At 42.9% G+C, this 19,712-nt stretch overlaps 1 protein-coding gene across 1 annotated transcript; it reads right to left on the bottom strand.

Moving 5' to 3' along the window:
* Positions 1 to 6,681: 6,681 nt before the first annotated feature.
* LOC112067822 (patatin-like phospholipase domain-containing protein 2) lies at positions 6,682 to 18,072 on the bottom strand. Its single transcript, XM_070442656.1, has 12 exons — positions 18,006 to 18,072; positions 17,257 to 17,470; positions 15,499 to 15,731; positions 15,108 to 15,173; positions 11,360 to 11,430; positions 11,160 to 11,307; positions 9,731 to 9,791; positions 9,490 to 9,531; positions 9,041 to 9,229; positions 8,706 to 8,838; positions 8,148 to 8,267; positions 6,682 to 8,018 (listed from the first exon to the last, which is right to left on the bottom strand). Exons 1-12 carry the CDS (start codon positions 18,042 to 18,044, stop codon positions 7,787 to 7,789), a joined length of 1,548 nt encoding a protein of 515 aa, XP_070298757.1. The 5' UTR covers positions 18,045 to 18,072; the 3' UTR covers positions 6,682 to 7,786.
* Between the last annotated feature and the right edge of the window lie 1,640 nt (positions 18,073 to 19,712).

The following is a 19,712-nucleotide window of genomic DNA, read 5'->3' as shown; positions in this document are numbered from 1 at the left end:
TGGACACACTAAGGATAGGGGAGACTAGAACAAAGAGTGCATTGATTTAGTGGTGAAGGGAAGGGCATGGGTCTTGTTGACACACTGGGATAGAGGGTCCGGCCACCATTATAAACTAATTGAAAGCAGATGGTGGTGAATGACTTCATAAGGGATGGACAATACTATGTGGAGATAAAAATAAAAGGACTGGACTTCTGAGTGTGTGGGTGTCCGCGGGGACATGCCAGTTGGCTGTACAGTTGTAATAAAGAGCATGTTTGATTTTACAAGTTCTGATAAGCGTTGTATTTGAAATGATTTTCCACGACAAAAGTTACTCAAGTAAACGTGAAAGTCACCCAGTAAAATACTTGAGTAAAAAACTAAAAGTATTTGGTTCTAAATATACTTAAGCATCAAAAGTAAATACAATTGCTGAAATATACTTAAGTATCAAAAGTAAATATAATTCCTGAAATATACTAAAGTATCAAAAATAAAAGTATAAATCATTTCAAATTCTTTATATTAAGCAATGTAGAAGGCACCATTTTCTTGTTTTTAAAATGTATGGATAGCCAGGGTAACACTCCAACACTCAGACATCATTTACAAACGATGCATTTGTATTTAGTGAGTCTGCCAGATCAGCCACGTGTTCTCTTGATAAGTGTGTGAATTTGTCCATTTTCCTGTCCTGCTAAGCATTCATCATGTAATTAGTACTTGGGTGTCAGGGAAAATGTATGGAGTAGAAAGTACATTATTTTCTTTAGGAATATAGTGAAGTAAAAGTTGTCAAAAATGTAAAAATAAAAGTACAGATACCCCCAAAAATTAATTAAGTAGTACTTTAAAGTATTTTTACTTAAAAGTACTTTACACCACTGCAGTGGTAGTCAATTTCCTTCTACTACTTCTGTGAGTTGGAACACATACGGTGTGTACACTGCCACCTAGTGTGTGTTGTTTGAACAGGTTGCTCTATAAAGCCAAGGTTGACGATTTACTTCCACCTGCATTTATGGAATGTTTCCTCACAAGTATAATTCATTGGGTTATCCCTCCTGGTGACCTGGATGGCATGATGTGATCATCTCTTAATCTATAGGGTTAAGGATTGGTGAAAGTCCTTGATGCCGCTGCCCATACTAACATAGCCGTTTGGGCACTAGAGTCCTCTATCTATCCCTATGGAATGAACAACAACAGGACCAGACAGTACCAACTGGGGTGTATTCATTACTCCGATATTTTGCTAAACGTTTACTCCAAACTGAAAATATTTTGAAACATAAACAAGAGTTTCTATTAGACAAATTTAAGTAGGTCCCTCCCTTTTTGTTCCATTTGTTCTGTTTGGTTCTTAAACTGCAAATGTTTTTGTTAGTGCTGAGCAATTAACCGAAATGTCGATTATTTTTTGTTTTCTGTTCAATTATTTAAATTCCATTTTGTGGGGGGGGGGGTCTTTGATGTCGATGTGCAGTTTCTGTAGAGATAAATCAGATGAAGCCTGAAATGTGCGATGTAACAGGGAGTTGTCCATTCCAACACACCAATCTTTTACATAGTTTAGCACAGAAAACGTMGGAATTAACTACAATGACCATAATCCCGTGCGCGCCCACTTAAACTTGTCCGTCTGTATGGAACAGCATTCAACCCACATAATGCATAGTTCAAAATAAAACTCGAAATTGAAAAACAGTGATTGTTTTTAAATAATCGAACCGAAACCAAACTGACCTCAAAAAGCACTAATCACCCAGCACTAGTTTCCGTTGCAATACGTAATGAATACACCCCTGGAGTTCTCCTCTCGCKTTCTTATAGGTGAATTTGTTATTTAACTTCAGGATCGGTGTTGTCTTCGTCCCCCGTCCCCCCCGCGGGACGGTTGATCTAACGTAGGCTAATGTGATTAGAATGAGGTTGTAAGTAACAAAAACATTTCCCAGGACATAGACATATCTGATATGGGCAGAAATATTACATTCTTGTTAATCTAACTGCACTGTCAAATTTACAGAAGCTATTACGGTGAAAGAATACCATGCTATTGTTTGAGGAGAGTGCACAATTATGAACTTGAAAATGTATTCATAAACCAATTAGGCACATTTGGGCAGTCTTGATACTGCCTTAAATGTAAATGTAAATGTTGATACAACATTTTGAACAGATATGGATGGATCAGTCCAAAACTTTGCACACACACTTGCACATACACAAAATCTAAATTTCGCCTGAGCTGGAATAATACATTATGACATTTCTCTTGCATTTCAAAGATGATGGTACAATCTTTGACCAGATCTAATGTGTTATATTCTCCAACATTCATTTCACATTTCCACAAACTTCAAAGTGTTTCCTTTCAAATGGTATCAAGAATATGCATATACAGTGGGGCAAAAAAGTATTTAGTCAGCCACCAATTGTGCAAGTTCTCCCACTTAAAAAGATGAGAGAGGCCTGAGAAAATGAGAAWWWWWWTTCCAGAAAATCACATTGTAGGATTTTTAATGAATTTATTTGCAAATTATGGTGGAAAGTAAGTATTTGGTCAATAACAAAAAGTTTATCTCAATACTTTGTTATATACCCTTTGTTGGCAATGACAGAGGTCAAACGTTTTCTGTAAGTCTTCACAAGGTTTTCACACACTGTTGCTGGTATTTTGGCCCATTCCTCCATGCAGATCTCCTCTAGAGCAGTGATGTTTTGGGGCTGTTGCTGGGCAACACGGACTTTCAACTCCCTCCAAAGATTTTCTATGGGGTTGAGACCTGGAGAGTGGGTTATGCCACTCCAGGACCTTGAAATGCTTCTTACGAAGCCACTCCTTCGTTGCCCGGGCGGTGTGTTTGGGATCATTGTCATGCTGAAAGACCCTAATGGGGATCCATAATAAATACAAATACCCTTGGCTCAGATGTTCGTCCGCCTCTGTCGGCGTACCTGGAGAAGAGTCCGGGCGGCGCTTCTCAAGACCAACTCCAGGTATCGTCGACAAGCGGACTGCCGCCGGACTCCAGCTCCTCGCTATCTCATTGGGCAGAGGGTATGGCTATCCACACGGGACATGCCTCTTCGGGTGGAGTCCCACAAACTTTCCCCCCATTTCATTGGCCCTTTCCCCATCTCTAGAGTCCTTATTTCCACTTCTGTTCATCTTTTGTTACCCCGTACCCTCTGTATTCACCCTACGTTCCATGTGTCTAGGATTAAGCTCATGTCTCACAGCCCTTTGTCTTCTGTTTCCGGGCCACCCCTCCGCCCCATGTCATCGATGGCCACCCGGCATACACGGTGAGATGCCTCCCGAGTGTTCGACCGTGGGGCAGGGGTTTCCAATACCTGGTTGACTGGGAGGGTTATGGCCCGGAGGAGAGGTGCTGGGTCCCCGCTAGAGATCCTGGACCCAGCCCTCATCGTCGACTTCCACCGCCGGCACCCCGGTCAACCAGGTATGCACCCAGGTAGGACGCCAGGTGGCGCCCCTAGAGGGGGGGGGGGGGGGGGGTACTGTCACACCCTGATCTGTTTCACCTGTCCTTGTGCTTGTCTCCACCCCCCTCCAGGTGTCGCCCATCTTCCCTACTTATCCCCTGGGTATTTATACCTGTGTAATCTGTCTGTCTGTGCCAGTTGGTCTTGTTTGCCAAGTCAACCAGCGTTTTTCTCTCAGCTCCTGTTTTCCCCAGTCTCTCTTTTTCTCGTCCTCCTTATTTTGACCCTTGCCTGTCCTGACTCTGAGCCCGCCTGCCTGCCCCTGACCTCGAGGGTACCATTATGAACGCTTGCCTGTCCCCGACCTGCCTTTTGTCTATACCTTGGATTATAATAAATACCAGAGCTCAAACCATCTGCCTGCTGTGTCTGCATCTGGGTCTCGCCTTGTGTTGTGATAACATTATAGATGTCTATGTTTGGGCCACATTAGAATGTCACATTAGTATGTCAAATTTGTCATTTGACATAGCTTGATTAGACTATAATTTCATGAAAACATAGATTATATAAACTCAATCATGATTGGCTTGATTAAATGACCAATTTTAGATGTGGACACTCTATTAAGACACGTTTTTATTAATGGATTACATTAATTGGAAATGAAAAGTAAGTAAAGCAACACAAGCTTTACGTTCATAACATGTGTAGAGTAAACTGCCACAGGATATTCTGTGTTAAACGAGGAAATACCTCATTTCAATTTGTTAGGTTCTTATTTTCTCAGAGTAAATAACTCACGGACACTAGAGAAGCTTAACCGAGTTTAATTCTTCCCAGAGGTTCGTTGCGGCTGTAAATCAGACAAACACATGTTCTCACCATCACAAGTATATATACCCCACTTCGGACACTCCCCCTTCTCTCCAATCTGTACATTTTATGGTTCGACAGGAAGAGGGTAACAGGATACTAGATACTAGCTCCCCTATAGCAATCCTGTGATCTCCTCCCGTCCACCCAACATATTCCAAGGCCATCTGTCTTTCTACAGAAAACCATTAACTTCTGACATAAAACCCAGTCTCTTTCACTCCTTATATTCTAGGCTTCTGATCTATCATGTATTTAATATCTCAATGTTCAAAGTTTAGCCCGAATCCAACAAATTCTACGGAAAGATTTTAAAATGGTTAAATCTGTGCTTAGTCTGCTCAATTATAAGGTTACATTTATACCAAAGATAATACTCACCAGAGGGCCAAATAGTCTTGAAAAATGTTGTCAGCAAAAAGGAGTTGAAGTAAACACAGCTTAGGGAGTGGTAGTATGGTGGCCAATAGTGGTTGTAATTAAGATCAGTGTGGGGGTGATCTTAGTGCATATTGATGGTTTAACGAGAGATCACCTCATGTTGAGACGGTGCTCAATGTTGGTTGCAATTGACCCAATGTTTTCAGTTTTCACTTCCACAGAGAGAGTACAACAATATACAGTACATACTGTGGCAACACTGAAAACACTTATTATACACAGTGTGGCAGACGCAGGGGAAGGTGAGGGGAGTGGTTATTGAAGGGAGATATCTGGCAGCTCGCTGGTTCCACCCCCGAGCATTATATGGACTTCCTGCCCCAACGAGGCGAAGCTGTAGGTCGTTAAGCCAGGGAGTGCATGYGGATAAAGGAGGGAGCAGCCGGCACAATGGGGCAGAGGAGGAGTGAATCAATAGAGTTATGAAGAGCGAGAGCTGCAGCGAGATTACCCATTGTGACCTGGACGGTCGGACTACCCCCCTTGTGTACCGGACTGGATTGGCTGAGGACCCGAGTGTGAGGATTACCCCTGGAAAACGGAACGGACAACGAGAACYGCTTGTAGACTGTGAGGTGATTGGTGCATTTCCCCCTCTTCCCCAGTGTACCAAAACCCTTAATAAACTTCCCATTTGCGTTCTATTTGTGCTACTGGTGCCTGTTTTCTTATTGAACTTGGTGACGTGGAAACCCCACACCATTGAGCCTGCTACAACAGTTTCCATAATGAGGAGGCACCACAATAGGATTTTAACAGTTACAGTGTATCTAAACACAGAAGGTCACATCATAAAAACCATTGTTGTGCTTTGTTATTAAAACAAGGACCAACTGAGCAGTAACAACAGTAAAGGAACAAGTAGTCTGAGGTTTTCAGTATTACACATATAGTACCAGTCAAAAGTTTGGACACACCTACTTATTCAGGGTTTTTTKTTTATTTCTACTATTTTCTACATTGTAGAATAATAGTGAAGACATCAAAACTATGAAATAACACATGGAATCATGTAGTAAGCAAAAAAAGTGTTAAACAAATCAAAATATTTTAGATTCTTCAAAGTAGCCAACCTTTGCCTTGACAGCTTTGCAAACTCTTGGCATTCTCTCAACCAGCTTCATGAGGTAGTCACCTGGAATGCTTTTCCAACCGTCTTGAAGGAGTTCCCACATATGCTGAGCACTTGGCTGCTTTTCCTTCAATCTGCGGTCCATCTCATCCCAAACTATCTCAATTGAGTTGAGGTCGTGTGATTGTGGAGGCCAGGTCATCTGATGCAGCACTCCATCCCTATCCTTCCTGGTCAAATAGCCCTTACACAGCCTGGAGGTGTGTTTTGGGTCATTGTCCTGTTGAAAAACAAATGATAGTCCCACTAAGCGCAAACCAGATGGGATGGCATATCACTGCTGAATGCTGTGGTAGCAATGCTGGTTAAGTGTGCCTTGAATTCTAAATAAAACACTGACAGTGTCACCAGCAAAGCACCATCACACCTCCTRCTCCATGCTTCATGGTGGGAACCACATATGCAGAGATTATCTGTTCACCTACTCTGCGTCTCACAAAGACACAGCGGTTGGAACCAAAAATCTCCAATTTGGACTCATCCGATCAAAGGACAGGTTTCCACCAGTCTAATGTCCATTGCTCGTGTTTCTTGGCCCAAGCAAGTTTCTTCTTATTGGTGTCCTTTAGTAGTGGTTTCTTTCCCGCAATTCGACCATGAAGGCCTGACTCATGCAGTCTCCTCTGAACAGTTGATGTTGAGATGTGTCTGTCACTTGAACTTTAATTATAAATAGTATAGTTTAATGTAAACCTCAACTAGTATACAATTTTTATGATGTATGGACAAACTACAGCAACATATTTTGTGTTTTATTTATAAAAATCAGTTTTTCTAAAGATTTWAAAAAAATAAAATGACCCGAGAATTTAATCCGAATGGATTTTCGTAAAGAGAATTTGCTCTAAAAATTTACAAAATTCTGGCAAAAATGTCAAATGTATTTAAAATAAGAAACTTTCCCAAAAACTAGACATCTTAGACCTCAGAATGATTTTTGCAGATGCATCATGGTTTTGTAACTCAATTTTCTTGACAGAACAGCTCATCAAAATAGTTCATAGTTAGTTCAAGGGCCCTGTCTAATAGTAGTCAGGAAAACACACAGCTCATAGTCAAGGAAGTCAACGTCAACTCAAGTCAAAAGTCCGTTAGGAATGAGGAATTAATTCTACATTTAACTGAACATAGGTAGGTAGGTACTGTAGCAAAGGAGGCTGCTGAGGGAAGGACAGCTCATAATAATGGAACGGCACCAAATACATGGAAACCATGTGTTTGATGTATTTCATACCATTCCACTAATTCCGCTCCAGCCATTACCACGAGCCCGTCCCCCCAATTAAGGTGCCACCAACCTCCTGTGTGCTMTCGGTAGGTAGGTAGCAAAGGAGGCTGGTGGGAGGAGCTATATGACGACAGGCTCATTATATTGGCTGGAATGGAAGTAATGGAACGAAATCAACCATGGTTTCCATATGTTTGATGTGTTTGATATCGTTCCATACATTCTATTACAGCCATTACAATGAGCCGGTCATCCTATAGCTCCTCCCACCAGCCTCCTCTGGTAGGTAGGAAGGTAGGTAGAGTTGTAGTGACAACAAGTTATCTGGAAAAACTAGACATAGTTAGTTATAAAATGTGTAAATCCCKAAAAATAATGAACTTGCAGAGGTCTTTGGTGGTGAGCTGGTAAATTGTTTTCCAATGTGTACAATAGAATAAAATATGATTGGTGGAGTGATCAAAAGACATGATTGAGTCATTAGTGTGTAGATAGAAACAGTTCTGGATCTCAAAGCTATTCGATCACATTACCATCTTTTGTCCATCCCAAACCACCCTTCACAGTTCCTATAGCCTATAGACAGGCCCTGTGGGAGGGATCTTGAGCTGGWTTGTCCTATCATCTTTTAAAACAAAGTCACAGTGTCCTCTCATTGGTGGATGGGACTGTCAGTCAGTCTCGTCCTGCGAGCCAACAAAGAAGCAGATCTGTTGTGGGGAGGGGCTGGGCATGTGGGGGCTGGTGGGGCAGCGGGAAGAGGGGACGGTGGGGATGTTCCAGTATTGGCTTTGGAGGTCAAGAGCAGAGCGAGCGAACCCGGCGAGGTGACCGTTTCTCTCCCTGTGTCTGTCACTATCTAGGGGTGGGGGCAGGCTCAGGCAATTCCTCAGGGAACCATCACTGCAAAAATAAAAACACACAAGGCCATTAGACTTTATTCATACTGTATGACAGACACCCAAATCTACAAGTAGACTCCATCCATCCATKCYTAATATAACCCAGTAGTAGTAAGTCCATGTCTCTCACCTGGTTATGTCTGCTGGTGCTCCTCTCCAGGCCTGTCTGTACACGCTCCCAGCCACATCCCCAGCCACCCCAGCTAGCCAACGCATGTCTGCAGGCACCTCTGGGATCCACTCCACAAACCTGGAGTACAGGAGAGGGACAACAGAGAGTCAAAGTACTGTGATGTACCAGTTCTCAAGCATTCCTGTGGTGGATTGACTTGCCCACTAGGTGGCGTGTGCAGCACATTCAAATTGATTGTGTTTAGTAGGAAACCTGTTTGTATTCCTAGTTTGTTTGCGTTCACATTGTTATTTTTGGTAATGTGGTGGGCTAATGACTGCTTTAAAGACTACTCTGTTGTCAGTGGTTGCTGTCAGGGCTAGTTTGAAGGTATTGGCTGCTGTATGTTAAAGGCTAGTTATGCTAAAGGCTAGTTCAGTGTTTAGTAGCTGATTTGTTTGCTTTAGTGTTGTCATCCTTGGTTGCTGTTTGAGCTACTGTGCCCATATTGAGTTCATTGAGGGCTTGTTAGTTTGTGGTAGGTAGCACTAGGAGTGGTATACGATGTAGTCTTACCTCTTGCCCACTGAGTAGGCTGACACCATAGGTAGTGTGCAGGGCAGGAGCATGTAGGAGGCCACTCTGACCGGTAGCATATCGGACACCTTAGCATACAGACCAGGCTTCTGTTGGCACGCCTCACAGAACACTATAGTCATAGAGGCACAATATGTCACACTTTGCTGACACGGGCACAGCCTCAGAAGACTTTCAGAGACACACAGCAACCACACGTCACTGACAACAGCGCAGCGACAACACAACGTTAATGTCAGTGTTATAACTAGATAACAACAGTTTCTAACAGCTTTGAGCGAAAAGATCCGAGTCTAGGTTAACCTCCTATCTACCTTTTTTGATTTGGGTAGGCAGGTTGTCAACAATCTGCTCGTCCAGCCACCAGTGCCGCTTCCTCAGGAGGCGGAGCCGCCGGAGCATCCAGTCKGTAGTGGTTTCCATGGCGATGGGCTTGCAGCAGCAGGTGTGTATGGCTTCTGATGGGTTGGGGCCGGCAGTCGGACACTCCAGCTTCAGCAGATCTGACATCATGAACAATACATTCATCATCTTTGCAACACAACATAAAAACATTACCCCATAAATAAATGCAGGTTTACTCCATACTTCATGTTGAACCCTGTACACCAGTGATGCTCACTGCATGTACTGTATATCACAGTAGCTTATGATCTTAGTACAGCCCACTATTACTGTCAAAGGCAACATAGTAATACTCACGGTTCTCCTCAAGAAAGCGAAGGGCGTCCTTGTAGCCACTCTGACATATCTCTGCCATGACCTGTCAAAGAAAACACNGTCGGACACTCCAGCTTCAGCAGATCTGACATCATGAACAATACATTCATCATCTTTGCAACACAACATAAAAACATTACCCCATAAATAAATGCAGGTTTACTCCATACTTCATGTTGAACCCTGTACACCAGTGATGCTCACTGCATGTACTGTATATCACAGTAGCTTATGATCTTAGTACAGCCCACTATTACTGTCAAAGGCAACATAGTAATACTCACGGTTCTCCTCAAGAAAGCGAAGGGCGTCCTTGTAGCCACTCTGACATATCTCTGCCATGACCTGTCAAAGAAAACACAGATCATACCTATTGAGGTAAGGGATCATATGCAAGAGATAGATTGAATAAATATAAGACATACGCATAATCATATCACAGGATCATTTTGACTCAGATATACCCACCCACACACGATACAGAGCATGATCTCACATTATGTGATTAGTTATAACTATCACTACCACTGACTGATTAGCAATCATGTTATCGCTGACAGTTAACAACCGTATTACACAAGTACAGCTGTATATAACCACATAAAACAGAGGGGAATGACTTATATCAGCCAGAACCCTCCTGTGCAACAGGCTCCTGTATTTGTGAATGGACAACAATCCAGGAAGTGTTTGACTAGGGGTTAAAGGTCAATGTGGCAGAGTTCTCTCTGTTCTCTGGCTACTCCTTATTCTGTGTTCCTACAACAAGAAAGCAACAGGGAGAGCGGTATCTGGACAGCTAACGTCACAGTGGCACGACCTACAGTATGTGTGAATTTAGTCAGGGTAGGTTAAACACTATTACACGTGAGGGAAAAGGTAGGGTGGAGTGTTCTATGTGTGTGTCTGTGCATGTCATGTGTAAACACTCTGTCAAAGGTGGCAGAGTCAAGAGAAACACACACTTCCTTTTCTAAGTAGGGCCTCTGCACATGGCTCTGTCAGTGGGATTTGGCATAATCCCCAAATTCCAGAAAACACAACATTCCAGACACACATGGAGGGAAAAGACAGTGTCAGATCTTGGATTGCAGCAACAATAATAACACAGCGAAAACTGAACCAAGAGGCACAGATTAACCTCAAAGAGGGCAAAGTTCACCTTACGCTAAAAGTTGACTCCCATGTTATTATCCAGATAGTGAAGAGGAATGTGCAATACAGGAAATGCAATTCAACAAGGACAAAAGCCAATAATGTCCTGCCAGTATTGATCACTGTGGAGTTAGGGAGGGACAGGGGAGGGCAAAGTTCAGATAGGAAGTATGGGGGGTAAGGGTAGGAGGCAGAGTCCACAGAGGAGACAGGGTAGGGGGTGAAATGGGGAAGTTGGGGTTCCCTATACATAGGGAATAGGATAGTGGGAAGTCAGGGGTCCAGTCTCCCATACCAAACTACTACGCTCTCCTACAGAAATGTATAGAATGTTTCAAGGGTACCTAAATATGGATTTCATAACACATAACCCATACATAACCCATACATAAGGCATTTATTTACAAGTAGTCATAAACAACCCATCTGATGAATGGGACTAAAGGGCATCCTGATCCTCCATCCTACCTTCGGGGACAGGGCCTACATAAAGGACTTCAAACGTCTTCCCGGGGCTATGCATAACGCATTGGTAAGCAGTCATAGCGGTCGTCCTACCTTGGGTTCTGGGGGAAACAGGGCTGTGCTGAGGCGGTACATATTGCCCAGGTTAATCTGGATGGAGGTGTTGGTGAAACGAAGCTCGTGGATGTTGAAGGAGGTGTCGCGGGGACAGATGTCGCTTTCGCCTGAGAACGGAGAGATGCTGATGGTGTTCTTCAGCTCTGACTGAGGAAGGTTGTCACTGATNTGAGAACGGAGAGATGCTGATGGTGTTCTTCAGCTCTGACTGAGGAAGGTTGTCACTGATTCCCCCATCCACATAACGCTGGAGAGAGAAGAGGGGGGAGAGAGGGAGGAGGGAGAGAGGGAGGAGGGAGAGAGAAGAGGGGGGAGAGAGGGAGGAGGGAGAGAGGAAGTGAGAATACTTGGGTGTTTTTGGACTTATGCACATCTATAAACAACCCGTATCTGTTTGACTATTTACAGGACCACAGCCTCTCCACAGAACAACACCCCAGGCATACTGTAGTCCTGACGTCTCAGGGCTGACAGCGATGACTGTTCTAAATCTCTATTTATATATTTAAAATGTTTGCTGTTGACTTCCTCCGCTTATCTTCTGCTAAAAAATATGTCACTTATAACCCAACTCGGTTATCACTGAAATCTAATATGATACGATACGACATATTCAAGGAAACATTCCCCTCTTGAGGGCATATTAGACATGTCAGTACAAGATTTCCCCTTAGCCAGCTCCTCCACAATGCCAACTCCTGACCAAACAATCTGACATCACTATTTGGAGAATTAATACATCTTATGTAATTACCCGATGCGGCTCCATTTCAAGTTCAGATGCTACCCTCTAACATTTCAAAATGAATTCATAGTTTTCCAGTGTAAAAGGCTTAGAACATCTGAGGGGGAAAAGGATATCAGTGCCAGTTCCTAAGCCAGATTAAGACTACATTTGGCAGAAAGGTTGGCAAAGAGAGTTCAGGGCTGAGGGCAAAGAATGTACTATATTTCCTTTATCAGAGTGTAAAAACCAACTGTTACGAGAATGTAGTCCAGTGATGAAATCTAGTTTAAATGAAACCGCATCACCTTCACAAGAAACTTTTAATGAAATAGTATGTACAGTATTCTGAAAAGTACATGCTCAGTCAACTGGCAGAAAGTTCAACTTCATGCACTCAGATATGCTTTTCAAAATTCATTCATGACTGAAAGACAATGTCCCATTCATGACTGTCCATGACATATTTGTCACAATAGGCCTAGTATAGGGCATACATCTATATAGAGAGATAGGACATACATCTATATAGAGAGATGGGACATACAGTACATCTATATAGAGAGATGGGGCATACATCTATATAGAGAGATGGGGCATACATATATATAGAGAGATGGGACATACATCTATATAGAGAGATGGGGCATACATCTATATAGGTGCGGGACATACATCTATATAGAGAGATGGAGGCTATATCTATATAGAGAGATGGGGCATATATCTATATAGAGAGATGGGGATACATCTATATAGAGAGATGGGAATATCTATGTAGAGAATGGGATACATATGATGAGAGAGATGGGGCATACATCTATATAGAGAGATGGGCATACATCTATATAGAGAGATGGGGCATACACTCATTATAGAGAGATGGGGCATATATCTATATAGAGAGATGGGCATATATCTATATGAAGAGATGGGACATACATCTATGTAGAGAGATGGGCATACGACAGGTATGAGTGTTAACATCTTACGGCTGAGATCCCGTTAACGGATCGACTTGACAACAGCCAGTGAAAGTGCAGGGCGCCAAATTCAAACAACAACATTCAAACAACATAATTAAAATTCCTCAAACATACAAGTATTTCACACCATTTTAAAGATAAACTTGTTGTTAATCCCACCACAGTGTCGATTTCAAAAAGGCTTTACGACGAAAGCATACCAAACGATTATGTTAGGTCAGTACCTAGTCACAGAAAAACACAGCCATTTTTCCAGCCAAAGAGAGGAGTCCAAAAAGTAGAATAGAGATAAAATTAATCACTAACCTTTGATGATCTTCATCAGATGACACTCATAGGACTTCATGTTACACAATACATGTATGTTTTGTTCGGTAAAGTTCATATTTATATCCAAAAATCTTAGTTTATATTGGCGCGTTATGTTCAGTAATGTTTTGCCTCCAAAACATCCGGTGATTTTGCAGAGAGCCACATCAATTTACAGAAATACTCATAATAAACATTGATAAAAGATACAAGTATTATACATGGAACTTTAGATAAACTTCTCCTTAATGCAACCGCTGTGTCAGATTTCAAAAAAACTTTACGGAAAAAGCACACCATGCAATAATCTGAGTACAGCGCTCAGAGACCAAAACAAGCCATACGGTACCCGCCATGTAGTGGAGTCAACAGAAGTCAGAAATAGCGTTATAAATATTCACTTACCTTTGATGATCTTCATCAGAATGCACTCCCAGGAATCCTAGTTCCACAATAAATGTTTGTTTTGTTCGATAAAGTCCATAATTTATGTCCAAATACCTCCTTTTTGTTGGCACGTTTAGTTCAAAATCCAAATTCATGACGTGCAGGCAGACGAAAAGTCAGAAAATTCATTACAGTTCGTAGAACATGTCAAACGATGTGTAGAATCAATCTTTAGGATGTTTTTAACATAAATCTTCAATAATGTTTCAACCGGAGAATTCCTTTGTCTTTATAAACGAAAAGGAACGCAGCTACTTCTCACTGGGGCACGCCTGAGTGAGCTCGTGGCACTCCGCCAGACCCCTGACTCAATCAGCTCTCATTCCCTCATCCTTCACAGTAGAAGCATCAAACAAGGTTCTAAAGACTGCGGACATCTAGTGGAAGCCTGGTGGCCTCTAGTGGAAGCCTATGGCCTCATATACACTGTATATTGGATAGGCAAACCTACAAACCTCAGATTTCCCACTTCCTGGTTGGATTTTTTCTCAGGTTTTTGCCTGCCATATGAGTTCTGTTATACTCACAGACATCATTCAAACAGTTTTAGAAACTTCAGAGTGTTTTCTATCCAAATCTACTACTATATGCACATCTTAGCATCTGGGACTGAGTAGCAGGCAGTTTACTCTGGGCACCTTATTCATCCAAGCTACTCAATACTGCCCCCAGCCATAAGAAGTTTTAATGTGTTAAGTAACAATGTAAACTTGGCTCTGAGCCCGTTCTTCCCCCGAGACAGAATGGTACACAATGTACAGCAGACAACCAGAGAGAGAGATAGAGAGACTGGACGGGGGTGGAGGATTTAAACAGGATATCTAAATAGCTTTCTGTGAATCTGACTCATAGGACACACTAACTATAGCCTATATTTATTGTACAATCTAGTGTGTTCTGCCTATGTTCTATGGATGTATACTTTGGCACTGAGCCAGGGACATGCCCAGATAGCAGCTATATGCCCTCAAGAATAACAAGAGCAGATAGCAGTGAAATATGCTAGAGAAAAAGCTGCATAAATAGGTCAGTGCTATATGGTAGTTGATGTTTTGGAGGACTGTGTTCCTATGTCCTAGTGACTCAGTTTAGAATGGAGCCACCCTGGACACTGGTCCCAATCTGCTGAGGCCTGAAGCCAGTCTGGAAGTATATAATACACCACTGGCCTGCCAAGGGAAATGGTTCTCGGGCTGATTAGCTACTAGGGTAAGGTAGATTGACAGATAAAAAAGTACCAGAGTGTATGCACAGACAGACATACACACGAACAGAAACATTGTGCAACACTTGAACCTATAGCCTCCTTATGACTATGACCTGAGCAATAAAGGCATCTTAAAGACGAGACCATAATAAACTCAGTCCAACATTTGCTGATTTTTCTTAGAAAATAAGGAAACAGTGTTCAAGGAAACGTAAGAAAGCAGTTGAGGCATTAGGGCCTTGGGCACTTACCACTCCTTGGAAGGATGGGGGGATCAGGCCACAGTATATGGGGATGAAACAGCTACACACCAGTGCCTGTAGACACATCAGAGAGAGAGAGATATGTTACACAGTCCAACCCAGTTTACACTTCATACAACTAATGTAAACAGTCAATGGCAAGGCCAGTAGCTGAAAGGACAAATATTTCTGGGATATGTATGGGATAAATGTGGGATATGGAAAAACTCCCATCAGGCCCATATTCACAATGTGTTTCATTGTAGGAGTACTGATCTAGGATCAGTAGCCACCTTCTTATCCATTATGATTTAAGTGGCAAAACTGATCCTAGATCAGTACTCCTACTCGGATATGTTTTGTGAATAGCAGCCCAGGTGGGTTGAGTGAGGACACTGACCTGGATGAGCTCCTCCTTGGACTTGAACTCGGACACAATGACGTTTTGTCCATCAGACACGCGAGTGAGTGACACACACAGCCTCCCGGAGGCGAGTGTGTGAGCGTTGGCGGGCAGGTCGCGCTCCAGGCCCGACCTGATGACCTTGACCAGGTTGAAGGAGGGGTGGAGGGGACCCAGGTTACGCTTCCGGGCCTCCTTGGCCGTCTCGATCACATCCTCACAGCACTTAGCTAGAGGAGGGGAGGGATGGAGAGACAGTCTGTTAGTTGTGTTAGGGCCTTCCATTGGGAGGAATTGGATAATTGTTTTATTCAAAGGAAGATTGATTCTCAACGGAACTAAACAGTGATCCGTAGCTCACAACAACAAAAAATATCCACTGGTTTCCCTTATTTAGTGCCCTGCAACTGTACTGAGCTAGTTATGTGTGTTCATCTTATCTACACTTGGATGGAATGGATCTAAAGTGTTTTATGCTCACAGACAGAGTTCTAGTAAAGAACATCAGGTGATTAGAAAAATACCGAGGTTATCTTATCAGTGGAACATGTGGGAGTCACTGAGTGACAGTGAAAAACGTAACCCTATAAAAACGGAGGTCATGGCAATTTTCACAACAATCCAGTACTTTCCTTCGACTCTTAATGACCCCTTTATTGACTGTTTCACTCAGTAAGTCTCCCTCTATTACTCTCTCTCTCTCTGTCTCTCTCTCTCTCTCCTCTCTCTCTCTGTCTCTCTCTCTCTCTGTCTCTCTCTGCTCTCTCTCTCTCTTCTCTCTTCTCTCTCTTCTCTCTCTCTCTCTCGTCTCTCTCTCTCTCTCTCTCTCTCTCTCTCTCTCTCTCTCTCTCTCTCTCTCTCTCTCTCTCTCTCTCTCTCTCTCTCTCTCTCTCTCTCTCTCTCTCTCTCTCTCTCTCTCTCTCTCTCTCTCTCCTCTCTCTCTCTCTCCTCTCTCTCTCTCTCTCTCTCTCTCTCTCTCTCTCTCTCTCTCTCTCTCTCATTTAGACAGGACACAATTGGAACACTTACTAAGTTCCCCAGTCCTTTCTCTCTTCACTATAAGGTTATCATGTATAAAAGAAAGTGAAAGAGGCATGGTATCACACAGAGACTCAGCTAAGAGCTTTCTATGTCACGTTCTATGTCACACAGTGGCATATTTGCCCTTAATCGTAATTGGGTTTTCCCTTAGTCAGCGAGATCAATCAGTACCATTGGGAGGCCTCTGATCCAGAAGGCCAAAAGTCCTATAACTGACTCAGATGGCATATATCAATGGTAGGCTACCATATTTATACACAGGCAGGCATTTGTCTCTGACCATGTAATTATGCATAATTTGTAGTTTATTACACGAAAATAAAATGTGCCATTTAGCAGATGCTTTTATCAAAAGAGACTTAGAGTCATGTGTGAATACATTTTATGTCTGTGTTGACCCGGGAATTGAACCCACTACCCTGGCATTACAAGCGCCATGCTCTACACTGAGCTACAAAGGAGCCCCAGTATAACCACCTATCTATTACATAAGAGCAAAGTTTTAAGCATTGTTTAAATATTTTTACCCCATGTATCAAGGCCACAAGTGATTGTTATTTAAAGGTAATTTAGTTGCTAATCTAAAGTTGCCTAAACACATGAAAGAGAGGCCTAGGCTACTAGCCCTTTTGCGTGAAAGTCCCCATCCAGGCATTCCACTGATGACAGGGTGTGGTGAACTCAAGGGGCCAGTGTAGGGAATTGGATGCCTACCTATGGATGCCTGGCTGGCGAGCACCGAGGCGGTTAGGGCACCGGCGGAAGCCCCGTAAATCTTGGCGGCTCCTTTGATAAGGTAAGGCGCTTGTTCCAACAGGCAGCTGGCCACTCCGATGTGATAGATCCCCAGGAACCCGCAGCCGGCAAACGACAGATTCCATTCCTTCGTTAGGTCGAACATCCCGAGTGGACAGTCCTTGGCGAGGATCTAGAAGTTTGGGTAATGCGCTTATAATAATCACTCCAAAATGTTTACCCTTGGAGTCATTGACAAGTTCCATTCATTACTGAATGTCAACAACAGTTTCCCGAAAGAGGACGGCTCAAACTAGTACACACTACTCAGTCTACTCCTCTTGTGTAACGTACAAAGAGACAGTTATGTATTGAGAATCGCCGGAGCGCTGACTTGCCATAATCTTCCCCATACTAGAACAGGGCAGGTCTGGCCAATCCGCATAAAGAGGCTGAGCCTTATTTTAGGTGGAGGCACGCCCCCACATTCTGCATCGGTAGCACATGAGAGCGATGCATTCTATTCATGTCTATTCTATTCTAATATATTCTATTCAGATCTATATTTGTTTCACCTGCCTGCTATTACTGTGACAAGTCGAACGTCATTATTAACAGATTTGAGCCTATAGGCTAACACCCGGAGCATTCCATAGGCTCATGATACCATTCACGTATATTGAAAAACCTAATCTGTTGATTTGATCTTCCAAGAACAACAGGCCTACCTGCATCATCTTGAATGCTTCATGTATGCTTGAAGGCATTCCTCTTCCGGCTACAGAGACTAGTGAGGACGCGCATACCCCGCCACAGCGAACTGGTGCTGATGCTGATGCTGAGGAGGGGACGCGCGCATCACATGAGCGCATCCAATTACATCAATTTGCAACGATGTGATTGGCTGAAGCCTGGAGGTCAAGGCGTTCTTCGCACGTGCACTATCACGTCCAAGCCATACATCCCGACTCAAGAGGAGACATATTATCGCTCTCAAAACACATCTAATTATAACCTTTGAATTGATTTCAAATATATTTTCGTTTGGTGCCCGTTTTGAGGATGGCCGAGAGCGAGGCAGACATGCAAAGCACCCCGATAGAGTTTGTGACCAAATAGGCCTACTTCGTGTTTGTTGGAGTGTGGTTCCCACCCTTCTGCAGAGGAAAGATGGAGGACATCACCAACTTCTCCCTCAGAAGTAGCGACATATGGATTGTCACYTATCCCAAGTCAGGTAAACAATATTGGCATGTGTTGATGCTATGCAATATATTAGTGCAGTACCCTCACTAGATGCAGCATGCTGTAGGCTTGAGAATGCAGGGTCTTAGGTGTATCAGTGGAGGCTCCTCAGAGGAGGGAGGAGAGGACCATCATACTCAGTCAATTTCATAAAAAATAAGAATAGTTAACAATTAAAAAGTTATCCTTTTTAGATAAAACTATACTAAAAATATTGAAGTCACCAAATAACTGATTAAAACACACTGTTTTGCAATGGTCAGTAGCCTCAACYGCACTCTCTGGGGTAGCACCATGGTGTAGCCAGAGAACAGCTATTTTCCATRCTCCTCTGGGTACATTGACTTCCATGCAAAACCTAGTAGGCTCATGGTTCTCATCCCCTTCCATAAACTTACACAATAATTTTGACAACTTCCGGGAGGACGTCCGCTCTTGCAGCATGAACTGACATGTTGTCCACCCAATCAAAGGATCAGAGAATGAATCTAGTATTGAAAGCTTAATCAAGCTAGCTAGCACTGCAGTGCATAAAATGTGGTGAGTAGTTGGCTCAAAGAGAGAGAAAGACAATAGTTGAACAGTTTTGAACAGACAGAAGCAGCAGAGAGAGAGAGCTACAGTGCATTGCTTTGTCATTATGGGGTATTGTGTGTAGATTGATGAGGATTTTTAAAATCCATTTTAGAATAAGGCTGTAACGTAACAAAATGTGGAAAAATTCAAGGGGTCTGAATACTTTCCGAAGGCACCGTAGCTATATTTTGTTGTATATTTTTCACTTACTTAGCTTACTTAGCTAATGCAGATGGCTGATTTAGCCTACTCAAATACCCGGCTCAAACAGAGAGGAATGCTATTCATGCAAAGTAGTTGGCTAAGGCTATCCAACACTGGAACTCTTCCAAGTTAAGCTTTCGGTTTTATTAATTTATTGCCATCGGGTCCTGCCGGTGTAACTGCTTAACTGCTTGCTGTACACTGTACTGCGTGATTGTTGCAGGTTTACAAACGTGTTAGTTCTAGTAGCTATGTTAACAATGACGTTAGCTAATATGGTGACAATGATGTAGGCTGTGTGTAACGGTTAGCGGTTATGGTATGAAGGTTTGGCTTGGAAAGGTTTTTTGGCTTGGCCACAGACAGCTGTTGTGTTGTGCACTGAACTCTACGAGCGAAGGGAAAAGGTG

Source organism: Salvelinus sp. IW2-2015, unplaced genomic scaffold, assembly GCF_002910315.2.
Source record: "Salvelinus sp. IW2-2015 unplaced genomic scaffold, ASM291031v2 Un_scaffold16416, whole genome shotgun sequence".
Lineage (NCBI taxonomy): Eukaryota > Metazoa > Chordata > Actinopteri > Salmoniformes > Salmonidae > Salvelinus > Salvelinus sp. IW2-2015.
This window is presented reverse-complemented; position numbering and strand designations above follow the sequence as displayed.